Source organism: Manis javanica, chromosome 2 (assembly GCF_040802235.1).
Source record: "Manis javanica isolate MJ-LG chromosome 2, MJ_LKY, whole genome shotgun sequence".
Classification (NCBI taxonomy): Eukaryota; Metazoa; Chordata; class Mammalia; order Pholidota; family Manidae; genus Manis; species Manis javanica.
In genome coordinates, this window is record NC_133157.1 from 1533576 (window position 1) to 1547836 (window position 14261).

Consider the following 14261-nt stretch of genomic DNA (forward strand, 5'->3'; position numbering starts at 1 on the left):
ATATAAAAGGGGCACTTCTGGGATACTAAATGGCAGCATGTTCAGGGAAGTTCTATTTGCTACAGGCTGGGCCAGGTGCGCCACCGACCGCTCCATCGCTGGGTGCCTCGCCAGATAAGCCTACTCCACGGAGGCCTGCTCACCTGCTCAGCCTGAGCGCCAAGGCCTTTAGGAGCAGAAATGGATCTAAGAACTGCAGCATGGCTGAGGCTTCCGGGTGGGCACCCTGTGTGCCCCAGGCAGGTTTTCCAGAAGCTGAAATCAAAGCCCCGGGCGGGAGGAAACACATCTTGTCCTCCCACTGCTGTGCCCCACGCAGCGAATCACAGACCTGCTGAGCAGACACAGGCCAAGAGGGCTCGGGGCTTGCAGGCAGGAGGTCGGGGCCCAGCGCAGGGCAGGCCTTCTCTGTAAGGAGGCTGGGACCAGGGCAGATGCCATAGGACGCCACACCCTCTCCTCTCCCACCTTTCCTAACTTCTATTCAAGTTGTAACTTCTTAGTGGGGTTTACTTCAGGGGCACACAGGTCCCCGGTGCAGACGCACGTGGCATTTGGAGAGCGGAATGCAGCAGGACTGGTCCACCGCTCACTTGGGAGAAAGGGGGGCTCGATCCCAGTGCTGACATCCAGCCCAGAATGGCTCCCACACTTGGGGGTGCCAGATCCTACCAGGTGTTGCAAACATTCCTTAAGCCAAACTATACTTACACGTTAATTAATCCATGTGACCCATTTGGGTGAATCAAGTAACAGGAAGGAACAGAAGAAACACCGAGTCTGTCCAGAAAGGCCTTATCCGTGTCCAGCACTCTCTTCACCACGATGCTCTCATATGGAATCAGGTCCAAAATCACCTGGACAGTGAGAAAACAGTGTGTCACCTGCTCCTGGACGGCAGCATCTCAGGTGATACGCGAGCAGCTGCTGCAGGAACTGCCTGCTGCGTTTCTTTGCTCTGCGAGCCAGACCATCATCTACATCCCAATTTTTCCTATAGTTTAAGGCAACTGAGACACGTGCCACAGGCAGAAACTGCAGCCTCACTGAGCAATCATCCAGACGGCCAAAGAAAACCTTGTTTGCTGAGCTCGTAAGCCAGCATGTTGCCCACAGACAGACACTCACTGGACAAGTGCATTCGCACCGTCCACATCCGTGGGGCCACACCCCAGCCCTGGGCTTCCCTTGGTTCACACAGCCATCCACGAAGAGGCACGTGCCCTGCCGTGGGGGCTAACAGCATCCCAAACAGCACACGGCTCTGGTCAGCTGACAGGCCGGCAGGCTGCGGGCTGCTTCCACTACTGCTCAGGCTAAGGCTCAGGGATGCGGTCACAGTGGGAAGGACAACCCACAGGGCCCACCCAGGCCCCCAGCACTGTCAGGTGGAGAACCTGCTTCTCTTGCCACCCTTTAGATGGTGCCGGCTCTAGGCACATCCCGAAAGCGGGTGCTTGTCAACTGACTGCAGCAGCCCGGCTGCAGAGCCCTCCTGGGAACAGGCGAGCCTCCTGCCCTGCAGAACAGTCTCTGTGTAGGCTGTGTGCGTGGGGCGGTGTCCACAGTGCAAGCAAGAGACTCAGCTTAGCATGGCAGGGCTCCCTGGAGAACCTTGGGCAGCTGCCCATGGTCCCCAGGCCCCACCCAGAGTCCTGGTCAGCACAGAGAAGGCGGCGTGTTGCCACCCAACTCAAAGCTCCCACTGGGAGGACACCGTCCCCTGCCTTCCTGTCCAGAGCCACAGACTGTGGAAAACAGTCGGAGGCGGGAGCAGAGGAGAAGGCAGGCAGCCCGGTGCTGAGCGCTCGGCTCCCCGGGCGAGTGTCCCCCTCAGCGTCACAGCATTCCCACCACCCGCCCGGGACCTGGGACCTGGATCCAGCTGAGACTGTGCTGAAGGCAAGGCCTCAGGGCACAGCGTGGGAAACGGCCACAGAACACGACTCCACGGCACAGAAATAGAGGACCTCCAGGGAAGACGAGAGGCCTGAAACCGGTCTCCGGGGGCCTCCCCAGGCTGCTTGCCTCACCCTGGGAGGCACAGCCCGCAACAGCCTTCCTGAAAACCGGCGAGCCGCCAAACAATGCCACCTGCAGGCGTGGCATGAACGAGAGCCCACACGTCCAGCAGAAGCCGTTCCCAGCACTGGGGCTGGAAGAGACGCACACACAGTACCTCACGCCCGATGTAGGAGCCATTGCTTTCAACCAGGATCGCCACGTAACAGCCAGCACGGTTGTCAAAGAGGGACAGGAGGTCCCCGGGCCTTTTCAGAGAACAAAGAGGCCGTTAGTGCTTTCAGAAGCAGTGAGCTGGCCGCTGTATGCCAGCACCCGTATCACTTAATGAAAATACGTATTTTACAAAATCACATTTAACTTGTAACATGGCCCTTGCTTAACAGAGCGACGCACCAGGCGGGGCCCAAAGGAGGGCACGCGGGAGGCCTGTCGCTGTCGGTGTGGTTCTGCAGGAAGTCAATCATCGTCTGCCTCACTGTCTGCAGCTCTCTATCGGGCCCTGTGGGAAGTATGCCACGGTCACAGTCATGCTTTCCCCGTGGAGTGCCCACCCCACCCCAGGGCCCGGCAGGGGCACACAGAGCCACTCGGGAGTCCCAGTGAGTGCGTGGTACAGACGGCAGTGAAGTCACAGGGTAGGAGACACAGGGAGATGAATGCAGGGATGAACGGGCCATGGGGACACATGGTGGCAGGGGTGGATAACACAGGGTGGAGACAGGCCAGACCCACAGCATCCCACCCTCACCAGGGTCAGAACAGGCACAATGGCCCCACCTGCAGGCAGACTGGTTGGTTCTGGAGCCCAATCCAGGCCACCAGCGTGGGCCTAGTCATAAACACTCATCAACCGACATGCACATGAGGTTCGTGCACATCTCTAAATATTTTTTTCAGTTAAAAAAGGTGCTTAAAAAAAAGAAGCCAGCATATTTGCCAAGGAAGGCAAAGCACAAAAGAACATTCTTGCTGGAATGATGGATGTTTGAGCCCTTCCAGGAAAGGCAGGTAGGCCTAAGCTGGTGCACATGCGCCATGACCTGGGGGGACAGGCCAAACCGGGGGGGGGGGGTCCAGTCTCCTGAAACCATTTATTTTCACAGGTTTATGAGCTGAATCCAAAAAAGGTAAAATACATGCTTCCGTCCTTACCTTTAAAATTTTCTCCACTTGTAAAGTCCTTTGTAAATGCTTTAAAGTACTAAGAGGAAAAACACACAACAAATAAGAAACAGTCTTACGTGGTGTCTGCATAAATGTTTAATCTTTAAGCAAAGAAATGATCAGCATCTTAAAGAGAGCTTTAGTCCATGTCCTCCATTAAGTGATGAGGAATCACGTTTCTAGGCAGGTCTGTGGACATTAGTGTTTCCTACCAGAATGAGTGGGTGGTTAGCACCCATCAGAATTCTGTTATCCACACTTTCTGACCCAACAGGGCCAGAAGCAGGACAACCTGGCAGGGAAGGAAGTGCAGCAATGACATTAAGTATGCATCCTGACGGCCTGAGAAGGCTCCTGGGGAGGGGCTCTGAGCAGAGGAAATGGTTTCCTGTTACTAAGACACTACTGACAGTGCAAAGACGGCTCCCGCTGAGTGATGGTGCTCGCAGTACCAAGAGCTGACACGCAGGCTGGCACACACATGGGTCTTCCGTAAATCAACACAGCACAAACTACCCCAGGGCAGAAAGGGCAAAAGACGTGGATAGGCATTTCCCAGACAGGGTGGCCCACAGGACCTGAGACGCAAGCCACGCCATTGCTAGCCACCAGCGAATGTGCTCCACCTGCAGCCAGCCTGGGCCAGAGGGGGCCCGTGCCACAGGAGACACATGTGAGTGTTCACAGCAGCTGACGCCTGGACCAGCCTGAGTGTCCAGAAGGAGAGGGGACAGTGTCCATGCTGCCACACACAAGGGGGTGTCATTCGGCCATAGAAACCAACAGACAGCAGCCCCAGCCACAGCGGGGGCTTCAGCAGCTCACCGCTCACACCGCATGCGTGAAGTTACTGTGAGGCAGGAGCCCGTTCAGTGTGGTACAGCCCTGGGCAAGAAAGCAAAGGACAAGTGACACAGGACTCGAGAGAAGGGTCACCCCGGTGAGGCGGTGGCAGCAGGCGGGCTACCAGGCACCCACTCTGCACAGACCGCCCCTCCTGTGGCTCTCCAGACCTTCAGCGGACTCCAGCTTGGCCCTGCCCCCTACTGGAAGAAACGAGCCCCAAACTGTCTGCCAGGCGGGCACCCAGGCCCATGGTCACCCAGCCACGGGGCTGTGGGGCGCTCACAGCAGCCCCAGGCCATCCCCAGCCTCCAAGCAGGCCTCACTCCGCTCTGGGCCTCACTGGGCACGAGTGGGGCTGTGTGTACAGCACACAGCGACCGACACAACCTGGAAGGAGAGGTGACCCTCTGCAAACGGAAATTCCTACTGAGTGTCCAGATGCGTGGCCCAAATGCTACCAACACAGGAATTATATCGTGCGGTCGATTCTACCCAGAACAGGAGGTGCAGAATGTGTCAGGGGCCCACCCAGACAGGCAGCAGGGTGCTCACCCGGAAGGTGGGGTAGAAGTGGACGTCGTAGGCGCGGCACACCTCATGGTTCCTTTCTTCCGCGCAGTCCAGGACGGCGACGCGAATGGCAGCAGCCCAGTCTGAAAAGCAGGGACGCGGCGTTAGTGGGCCCCGGACCACCCACCCCAGGCCCGCATCCCTGCGAGCCTTCAGCCCCGCCCCCCTTCAGCATGAGCTGAGACCTGTGCCCAGGGCATTCCTGTGTCAACTTGGGAAGGGGAACAAGACGTCTGCCTTCCATCACTGAGGATAACACAGCAGCCGATTTCTGCTGAATTGCAACCCGCCACAGCTCCGAGCCACGTCTCCTAATTAAGCAACTTCCTGATAGATGAAAGCGCTGCTGACAAGCGCTGTGGGCAGCGGGTGGGCCTTTTGTCAGGCCACCAAGTAAGCATTTGCCGATTAATCAAGTGAGATCTGCACTGTTCAGCCAGACCATTCCCATGCGCTCAGAGAGTAAGTACCAGTAGCGTCCGACTGCTGGCCTTTCAAGTCAGACACTGGTGTGCCAAAACGCCTGGCAAGTGGGGTCTGATTCCCAGACGCCTCCCACAAACCCTCTGGCACTTGCCATTCCTGGAAGTAGAAAAGGAGCACCTGTAAATACATACTTTCTCCTATCTTTGAAGTTTTCCTATGGAGAATTTACAGCATGAATGAAATGGAGATCCCACTGTCACCCCCACGCGCCCCTCACCTCAGCAGCGGCCACCAGCCCAGGCGGAGCCGCACTTCACCCGAACCCCAGGCAGCTCCAGCGGATACAGATACCCAGTCAGCGCTCAAATCCCCGTCTCATCTTTGCTTCCCTCGTTGGAATCGGGCCCCAGAGGCCCCTTTGGTGCAGCGGGCAGGTGCGGCTTCTCACTGGCTCCCAGGCCCCGCCCTCGCTCTCTCACTCAGAGCTCGGGCTGTGTCCCACGGCCGCCCACTGTCTGGATTTTGCTGGCTGCATCCCTGCCCCTGGACTTTCTGTAACTTACGTTCCTAGATCTAGCCTTGCATCCAGTTCTTCTGGGGCAACGACTCCCCAGGCAGTGTACTTCCACCAGGAGGGGGTGGCCAGGGGTCACCTCCCTTCATACGGGCCACGCATGCACACTAATTCCTGAGGGCCACAGCCATGTGGGGCAGCACTTCACCCCCGTTTCACTTACGCAGGTGCTCCTGCACCAGGAACCTCACTCGTGGGGGCCCTGGCATGATCACACAGGGCAGGTCAGTGCCTGACCCACCCTGCTGTCACCAGTTGCAAAGGCATGGTTTCCTAACAGCCTCTGACAGTGGCTAGGGAGGCTCTGTCTTCAGAACACGTGCCCCTTTCCTCTAGGTCACGATTCTGGCTTGTTGCCCTGCAGGGGGACAGCCTAAGGAGGCAGGGCAGACTCGGTGGCCTCTGCAGAGACACAGCGTAGGACCTGCCCGGGCCAGACGTCGGGCTTGTGCTCGCAGATGCCGCCTGGTGGGCAGGGTGGGTCCCGCTCATCTCCTCCGGGGCTAGGTGACTTCTGAGTGGGACCTCACAGCTGTCTGTCCCTGCCATCGACGAGGCTGCCTTGAGTTCCAACACCACAGGTCTAGACGAGTTATCTGATTAAAATCATGTAAGAGGAATTTTCTCTGAGTACTGGCTATAAAATTTCAGAAGTTATATCCACAGCATGCCTAGGAGGAGAGAGAAAATACTGACCTGTCACTAGATGCTATTCAGATATGAAGGCCTATATATTTAGTAATTCAGTAATTCCTATTTTTCCACCTAATATACCACTTTTGCTTGAAATCCTTGTAATTATAAAAAATACTTAGCAATATTAGTGTAAGATGAAGGATAAGTAAAAAACCCAAAGCCATGTTTTTCACAACCAATGATCAAATACTGCTCCATCACCAGCCTCAGGCAACCGGGGCCGGTGCCCCAGGTCGTTTTAAATGGATGGAAAAAATCACAGACCCTCCCGAACCACAGGCCATGTTTTCCTGGAGGCTCAGACTGCAACAGCACCAAGGAGCGGCAGCTAACGCCTCACCCGGCGAGCGCGCAGATGGCCCGAGTGCCAAGGCAGCACAGTGCCAGGGGGGCTCCCGCGTTGGGCCCGGACCCCCTTCCTAGCCGGCCACCCTGGCCCCTCGTCTGTTCACCTCCCAAGCATCTCGTTTTTGCTACGTCTTCCCTGGCTGCCTTCAAACACAGGGTTTGTTTATTGGGAATTTCCATGACACACTTTCATTTCACACTTAAAAAAAAAAGCACCCCACTGCCCAGAACGAGTATGTAAGGAAGTGAAGCACTGTGCCAAGAGAGAGCATGGCACGCACAACATGATCCCGGTGAAATCATCAAGTCAACCCAGAAAGATGGGCAGGAAACACGCAAGAACGTTTGGTTTTCATGGTAGGACTTGGTATTACTTTCTTGCTTTTCAGATCTTTCTTAATGCCTTACAAAGTAAGTTAAAAGATGCTGACCTCCGAGGTCCTTGTGGGGCCTGTGTATGAAGCACGTGCACACTGCTGGCCATGGGCTCCACCTTCCCGGGGTCCCTGGTGTACACAGGCTCTGACAGCAGAGGCAGAACAGACTCCGATTTGCCCCATGCTGTGGGAGAGCGACGCCAGGCAGAATCGAGCCCGCATAACAGCCTCTTCTCCCTGCTGAATTTCACGCGGCCCTGAGAACAGCGGTGCTGCTTTCCCACAGCCTGGTGGGAGCTGCGGCTGGCCTGGTGCGTCAGCCTTGAAACCCGAACGCAGCCACCATGCCTCTGCCTCCCAGTCAGCTTGGGTGACATCCCCACCACCACATGCCCGGCTCTGAGTGCACACAGGATGGAGTCTGTGGCCTGGGCAGCAGCTGGCAGCTGGGGCTTCCAACCTCCACCAAACCCACCATGCCACTGATTTTTCGCACGGCTCTGACTTTCCAGGGAGACTTCACATTCTTGGAGGCCCAAACATCTGTCGATTGTTCCCATCTATTGTTATTTCACAACAAGAGGGTAAACATCCAAATCAGGATTTAATATGACTCCTGAAATCCTAACCCAGGTGGAGGGGCCTTGGAGGTGCCCAGTCCTCAGCAAGGCACAGGTGTCTGGAGGCACGATCGCGTTGTGTGTATCCTGCAGACCTGCCGACAGACGGCCCTCCCTGTGTACTGCCGTGGGCAGGTCTGGGTGCATGCCTACCCCAGGACCTTTGCACCCACCCTTCCGTGGGAAGAACACTCTTCTGACCTATTCTTGGCTGCTTTCTTCATCGATTTCAACAGAAATGTTGCTTCCTCAGACAGGCCCGCCTTGATCCCCTGCTGGGGCAGTTACAATAGGAGAGAAGCTCCCCACCAGTCTTGTCTCCAAATTAAAATGAATTTACAAAGCAATTTACAGAGCTTTCTTACCAAGCTGCCTACCAGGGAGCTGCCTGGTGACACTGCAAGACAGCAGGGTGAGGAGTCTATGTGAGGGTCAGAGCCAGCCTGCGGCTCCCAGACTGCTCTACCGTGGCAGGCAGGCGCGCATGTGTCAGCAACAGTGGCTGCTTAACCAGCACTGTTACCAGCGCTGAGTCTCACCAGAACATCGTCCCTCAACTGCTCCCTCCCAAGTAATCTGTCCTCACATTCAGGGTGCCTCCACAGCTGCAGCACAGACCCCCACTCCCCTAGACCACTGCACGGCCACAGCGGTATAAACCACCACTTCATTAAACTTTTTCAAGGCATCTATGTGACATTTTGCCATCTTCAACACAGAGAAAATCAATTCTTTGAAAAAGCACATTATCCCAGTATTCCCAGTGAGGTTTATGCCCTCTCTCCATTCAACTGTGGGCCCTGCCTCACAGGGCACAGGCCAGGAACCACTCTGCTGGCATGGAGTCCACGCTCACAGGACAGAATGCGGGGACGCCGAGGGGGCTCTCACTTCCCAGTCAGAGCCTCATCTGCCGTTCACCGCCACAGAGCCGCCTTCTCTGCGAGGACGGCTGACATGGCCCCCCGCTCCGTGTTCAGGACTCAGTGTTTAAAAGCACTGGGTCTACCTTGCCCCATTCAAGTTTTGCGCCCAAGCCTGTGCTGTGACTGTCAGTTCCCACTGTATGGGTGAGGAAACGGAGCTCAACGTCCCCGTGGACAAGCGAGGGGGTCCTGGTCTCTGCCCCTCACCCTGCCGCCAGGCTTCCCCAGCCCGGAGCAGTCATCCTTTGTCTCCCAGATGGTGACCAGGAAAGCACAGGATGCCCTTCCCTCGTGCCCCTCACACCACACTACCTCGAGCCCTGCTTTCTAGCTGATCACCATGTGGGGCAGCCACACATCACCAGCTAAGTGCTGACACGGTGCCATCCTGGGGAGTGACGGGGTGGCGGGAAACTCGTTTTGGCCCGAGACACCTGGGTGGAGGAGCAGGAGCTGGGGGAGGCAGGCCCAGTGGGCTTTGCCGGGGTGGCCTCCAGCTACCTGGAGGCTCTGCTGGGAGGCGTCACCACGACCCACCGTGTCTTCGCCTGGGCAGGCAGCAGCAAGCTGGGACTGGGCCACCACTCCGAATGGACCCCAGCAGCTCCCCATGGTCTTGGGAGCAAGGCTGGTCTCCACTAGCCACACATGCAGCTGAACCCCGCCCCTGGTCCTCCAGCCCCACCGCACCAGCCACACTGCACACTGCACTTCTGCTTGGGCCATAGCCTGGCATCTCCTGCCTCTGCCTGCTTGGGCCACAGCCTGGCATCTCCTGACTCTGCCTGGACCCCGCCCCCATCCCCTTTATGAGCTCAACCCCGTTTGCCCTCCAGGTCTCCACCTAAATGCTGCTGCCTCTGGGAGTCTCCTGCCTGCTAGTCCAGCTCAGCACCCACGGAGCAAACAGGCAGGGTCGGATGGAGTAAGGACCCCCGTCTGGGAGGTAGTGTCCGGCCCATATCCTGCTCTGTCACTTACCAGGTTTTGAGAATCTGGGCAACTTATCAGTCTGTGTCTCAGCTACCCACCTGTAAACGGAGATGCCAGATGACATCTCCCTAAGGGTGCCGGGAGGACCAGGTGGGCTAGAAGGCTGAAAGTGTCTGCTGCTGGAAGGCATCGGGCGCACCACAGCCACTGCTGGGGGCAGAACCACAGGAATATGCCCAGAGACCCCAGGGGCTGCTGCCCTGCGGGAATGTGCCGGCTACCAGTCACAGAGGAAGGGGCGGCTGGCGTGAGCAGCTCCAGGGATAGCAGCTGGGCAGGCTCAGGGGAGCTGCACACCTGGGGACAGATTTCGCTCTTTGTCCCAGGAGCCTGGGCAGCCGCTGATTCTCAGAGAGCTCAGACCCACGTGCGGCATCAGGAGGAAGACGGGCCATGTGGGCAGAGACGCCGCACCGTGGCGCTGCCCCTCCTTCTCAGTGCCCAGTGATGTCCAGGTGGCCTTCCTTGGGGCTCTGGCAGCTACAGTGAGCAAGCCCAAGACACCGCGTCAGTCCCTGGCCCAGCACACAGGTTCTGGGAAGACAGAGGCACCCTCTCCCTGCCCCTGCCCCACACCCTGATAGCCCCACTGAACCAGCCCTCTCTGGCCTCAGGGATTTCAGAGGGACTGGGCACAGATCACTGGCAGTGAAGGGCCCCCACCAGTAAGATGGCAAACTTCCGGCTTCTCTTGCGGGGGGGGGGGGGTGCGGGGGGCACTCGGTTCCCGCCGGCGCCACCTGAAGCCCAATCACCTCTCGCCCCCCTCCCAATCCCAGCACCTAGCCAATAGCCACCAGCCCCGTAGAAGTAACACCACAATCACCCCATGCCCCTTCCTATATAACCCAGCACCTTTCCCTAATAAAGCGGATTTCTCCGGTGAATTGCTGCTGTGTGTCGCTCCTTTCCTTTCAGGCAGAGTAGCAGCCTTCTCCCTCACCCGACCCCAGAGCCAGGTACAGGGTGGCTCACCTCTCCTGCCATGCTCTGGCCCAGCCCAGGCGGTGGACAATGGAAGTGCTGCCTTCCTGAGTGAGGAGGCGGGGCAGCCTAAGCTCTGGGGAAGCCCCTGAAAGGGGAACTGACACCACCCATGGTCACTGACGGCCGGCCAGTGGTGAGAGCGCCTCCAACCTGCCCAGGCATCCAAGAGGTGCACCACGCTTCTGGAATCTGCACCACTGCTGGCTGCTTAGAAATGAAAAAGCAGCACCTTGGTTTGCTCCAGGTTTTTAGCCAACTGTTTGTTCCCATCACAACGGAGACAGGAGCCGAGGATGCAGGGTGACCTGCAGAAGCAGTGGGCCTCAGGGGCCCATCCTGCCCCATGCGCCTCCAGTGAGAGGGACGCTCACCTGACCCACCGGCGCGAGGCTCCGTGTGCGGAGTCCTTTCCAGAAGCTCAAGGCCCATGCCCACCAGGCCCGACCCAACCCAGTCCAACCGTGAGACAGCTGGCTGGTGCCCCATGGGGCAAGAAAACCCTCACCTTTGGGGCTCCCCTTTCCACTGGACAGAGCTATTTGCATGTCTACCAGACGAGGTCTGCAAGTTAAGGTGCAGTCCCAGAGTCTGAGCCCTTAACTCACAGTATCAAAGACCAGAGACCGCCCTCTGGGGGCCTTGTGAAATGAGGCCCCAGTATGACCGAGAAGACATGCGCCCACCTTTTCTCGATCCCCAAGCTTTACGTGATGCTTCTAACAGCCGGATGTGGAAGAAAACTAGCCCACCCTGGGAGGGGCCGGCCAAAGGCAACAGGTCGGCTGTGCCCTGGCTGCAGAGCCTGGCTTACTGGGCTCCAGGTAGGAGGTTCACTCAGTTTGGCCTAACACCATCTATCCAAAAATACAGTTCTACCTGGAAGGCTGTCTTTCCTTCTGTTCACAACTCCAAGAACACCTTAACTCACTTTATAAAGACAAGTGTCACCACCTTTGTGATTCTCTTTTTCCCACCTAAATCCAATCCCCCAAAGTCCCCCAGCTCCCCCAAGGCGCCAGTTCAGCTGGCTAAACTGGCGTGACTGCCTCCCATCTCTCACACCTGAGCCTGGTCCCCATTGATTCCCTGTCCTCAGCTCCCCGGGGAGCAGCCAGAGGTTTGTACAGTGAGACCAGGACCCAGGACTCCCTGCTTGCCCACCCTTCTTCCTTGCCGCTCAGGGATGCGAACATGGCTTACCAGCCTGCCATCCTGGAGCCCCAGCTTCTGCCTGCTGAAGCCCACCCATTCGCCAACCTGGAGCCACAGTGGGCCCTGCACTGTCCGCTGGGCACAGTGAAGCCCTGCCTCGGGGCCTCTGCCCAGGCAGGCCCCTCCACAGGTGTGTCCCGCTGAGCTGCTCCACCTGGCGTCTGCATCTCAGGCCACCCCCAGTGGCCTTCCTCCACTGCCCTGGGCCAATCCTATGCCCTGTTTACTTCCACAGGACTTTCCACCTGCAGTTGACCTATTCATTCTGTGTGGCTTATTAAGGGCGTGTCCCCATCCGAAGTACAGCCCGCTCGGACGGGGCCTTTTCTGCCTGGCTCTCTGCACCTCCCACAGTGCCCGGGCATGGAGAGCATCCAGCACTGAAAGGTGCCTGGGCCACGCGGGGCAGACGGCAGGTTAACTTCCACAGGGAGCCCGCTGGAGCTGGCAGGGGAGGGCAGTGTGCTGTGCCCATGTGCTCAGGGCACCCTGCCCTGGCCTCAGGACCCTAGAACTGACAGGGCCATCTGCAGGGCTCCGCTCCGTAAGTGCGTCCCACTCGACCCGGGCTGGCTGTCCTGGCGGAGGGGCGGGCTGACACAGCACCAGGCCTTTGTCTGTCTCTGAAAGGAGGCCTGCCTGTGCAGGATGGGTTGCTGGCGAGGGCGGCAGATGAGGGAGAATTTCGGTTACTCGTCGCCGGCAGTCACTGCAAGAGGCCCAGCAGATGGGCAGCATTCAAGGAAACACAAAAGAGAGACAATCTATTTTATCAAATAAAATGCAAACCATTTCAGAGGTTTGGCTTCAGGATATTCGCCCCATTCAGCTTGTACCCTCCCCTCCTCCTGCCTTTCCCACCTGTCTGGATCCCGCCACACAAAGGAAAGAAATGCTCTAAACTGAATGCAGACCGCTGCTCCCACAAGGGCAGGCCACCCTCAGCGAGCCGGGGGTCGGATGGGGGAGTGGGGGGCACCATCTGGGAGGCCGCCACCGCCGCCGCCAGGGGCATTCGCAGGGAGGAGTCAGCCCAGGTACCTACTCCTCACTTCCACTCACAAGCCGGGCTGCCGTTAGGACCGCAGGCTTAGAAAGGACTTGTGATAGTGACTCTGCAGCATTTCACTGCACTGATGGGCAGCAACTGATGGGGTCTGTGGGGGGGGGGCTTGGTGAAGGGGGGAGTCTAGTAAACACAATGTTCCTCGTGTAATTGTAGATTAATGATAGCAAAATAAAAAATAAAGGATTTGTGAAATAATTAAGCTTCTATATACAGCAGACTGAAACCTGTTTCAAGTTTACTTGTCAAGTAACTATATTACTTAGTCTACAGGATTAAACCTTTTACCATTACTTGTCAAGTTCCAATCAAAAGTCTAAGAAAGTCCAATTTAAGTTCAAGTATCAATTAGTTCCAGAAAATGATTACAGTACAGAATAACTGACCTCCTAGGTTTAAAAGAATGCAGTGGAGCATTGCTTCTCAGACACAGAGCTCCATTCCAGCTCCATCCTCATGAAACAGTCAGGGCTTCAGATCCCTCCTTCCAGGGCTGCAGGATGCGCCCTCCCCTGGAGCAGCCCCCGAGGGCAGAGCAAAGGTCTCTTAAATAAGCTCCAAGTTCCAGCCACAAATTGAGGATATACAGAACGGGGTAAAAATTAAGCCCACACACTAAGGAGCGGAGGTTAGCGGGAACTCTCTAGGGCTCAAGTCGGCTTCAGAGCCCAGGTCCCATCTGCAAATGTCCTGGCGGTGAGGCCAGTGGGGGCTCCGGCACAGCAGCACATGCCCTTCACGGCCCTGAGCAACTCCAGAGCCACTATCGACGGGATTCTAGGGGTGCTGGTGGTGCTCAATGCAGGCATGAGGGGAAACGGTTCAGTAGAGGTCCTCCAACTCATCGGAGCCCAGGCAGGGCTGGTGGCACCTCCCGCTTGGGTCCCTCCACTCTGTCACCAGGCTGCACAGAAGCGGTGTTCCCCCAGGCTCAGTCACAATGACGCTGGGTCTCAGCCACAGCTACCTGGGACTGGGGCACCCAAAAGGCTTTTCTGGGCCCCAAACAGAGGACACCACCCCCACCTGCCTCTAATCTTCTCCTTCCACCCCTCCAAGCCTCCTGCTGTGCCCAGGTGAGCTCACCAAATGGCCACCCAGCAGCCATCCGCACCCCTTTTCCTGCAGTCCCCCATCCCTGCTTCCTGAGAATAGATAATGGTAGGGGGAACACCCAGTGGTCCAGCTCAGCTCCAGGAAGCCTATGGCCTGGCCCGAGGGCAACCACCCAGACCAGGTGGGCGATAAAGAGCCACAGCCCACCGTCCAGCGCCCCAACCCCAGCCTGCAGACACAGTGAGTGAGAATCGAGGGCTGGAGACACCCAGACTCACTCATGGTGGCCATAAGCAGAGGACCCAGGCTCACTCAGCATCAAGGTGCAACAGGAGTGCGCCTGCGCCCCCTGCAAGGCCAGGAATAGAAGGTGCA

The 14261-nt window shown here is 57.4% G+C and overlaps 1 protein-coding gene across 3 annotated transcripts in view; it reads right to left on the reverse strand.

The window, feature by feature from the left end:
- The window catches only part of QSOX2 (quiescin sulfhydryl oxidase 2), a 30343-nt gene that overhangs the window by 12771 nt on the left and 3311 nt on the right, over nt 1-14261 (reverse strand). For all 3 annotated transcript variants that reach the window (XR_012124972.1, XM_073221510.1, XM_073221507.1), the window contains exons 2-6: nt 4588-4688; nt 3178-3226; nt 2419-2524; nt 2180-2270; nt 712-857 (exon numbers count right to left, since the gene is read on the reverse strand). Coding sequence is in view for 2 of the 3 variants with exons in the window: in XM_073221510.1 (XP_073077611.1) it covers nt 712-857; nt 2180-2270; nt 2419-2524; nt 3178-3226; nt 4588-4688 (493 nt within the window). In the remaining variant the exon portion in view is untranslated. The remainder of the gene's footprint in view (nt 1-711; nt 858-2179; nt 2271-2418; nt 2525-3177; nt 3227-4587; nt 4689-14261) is intronic.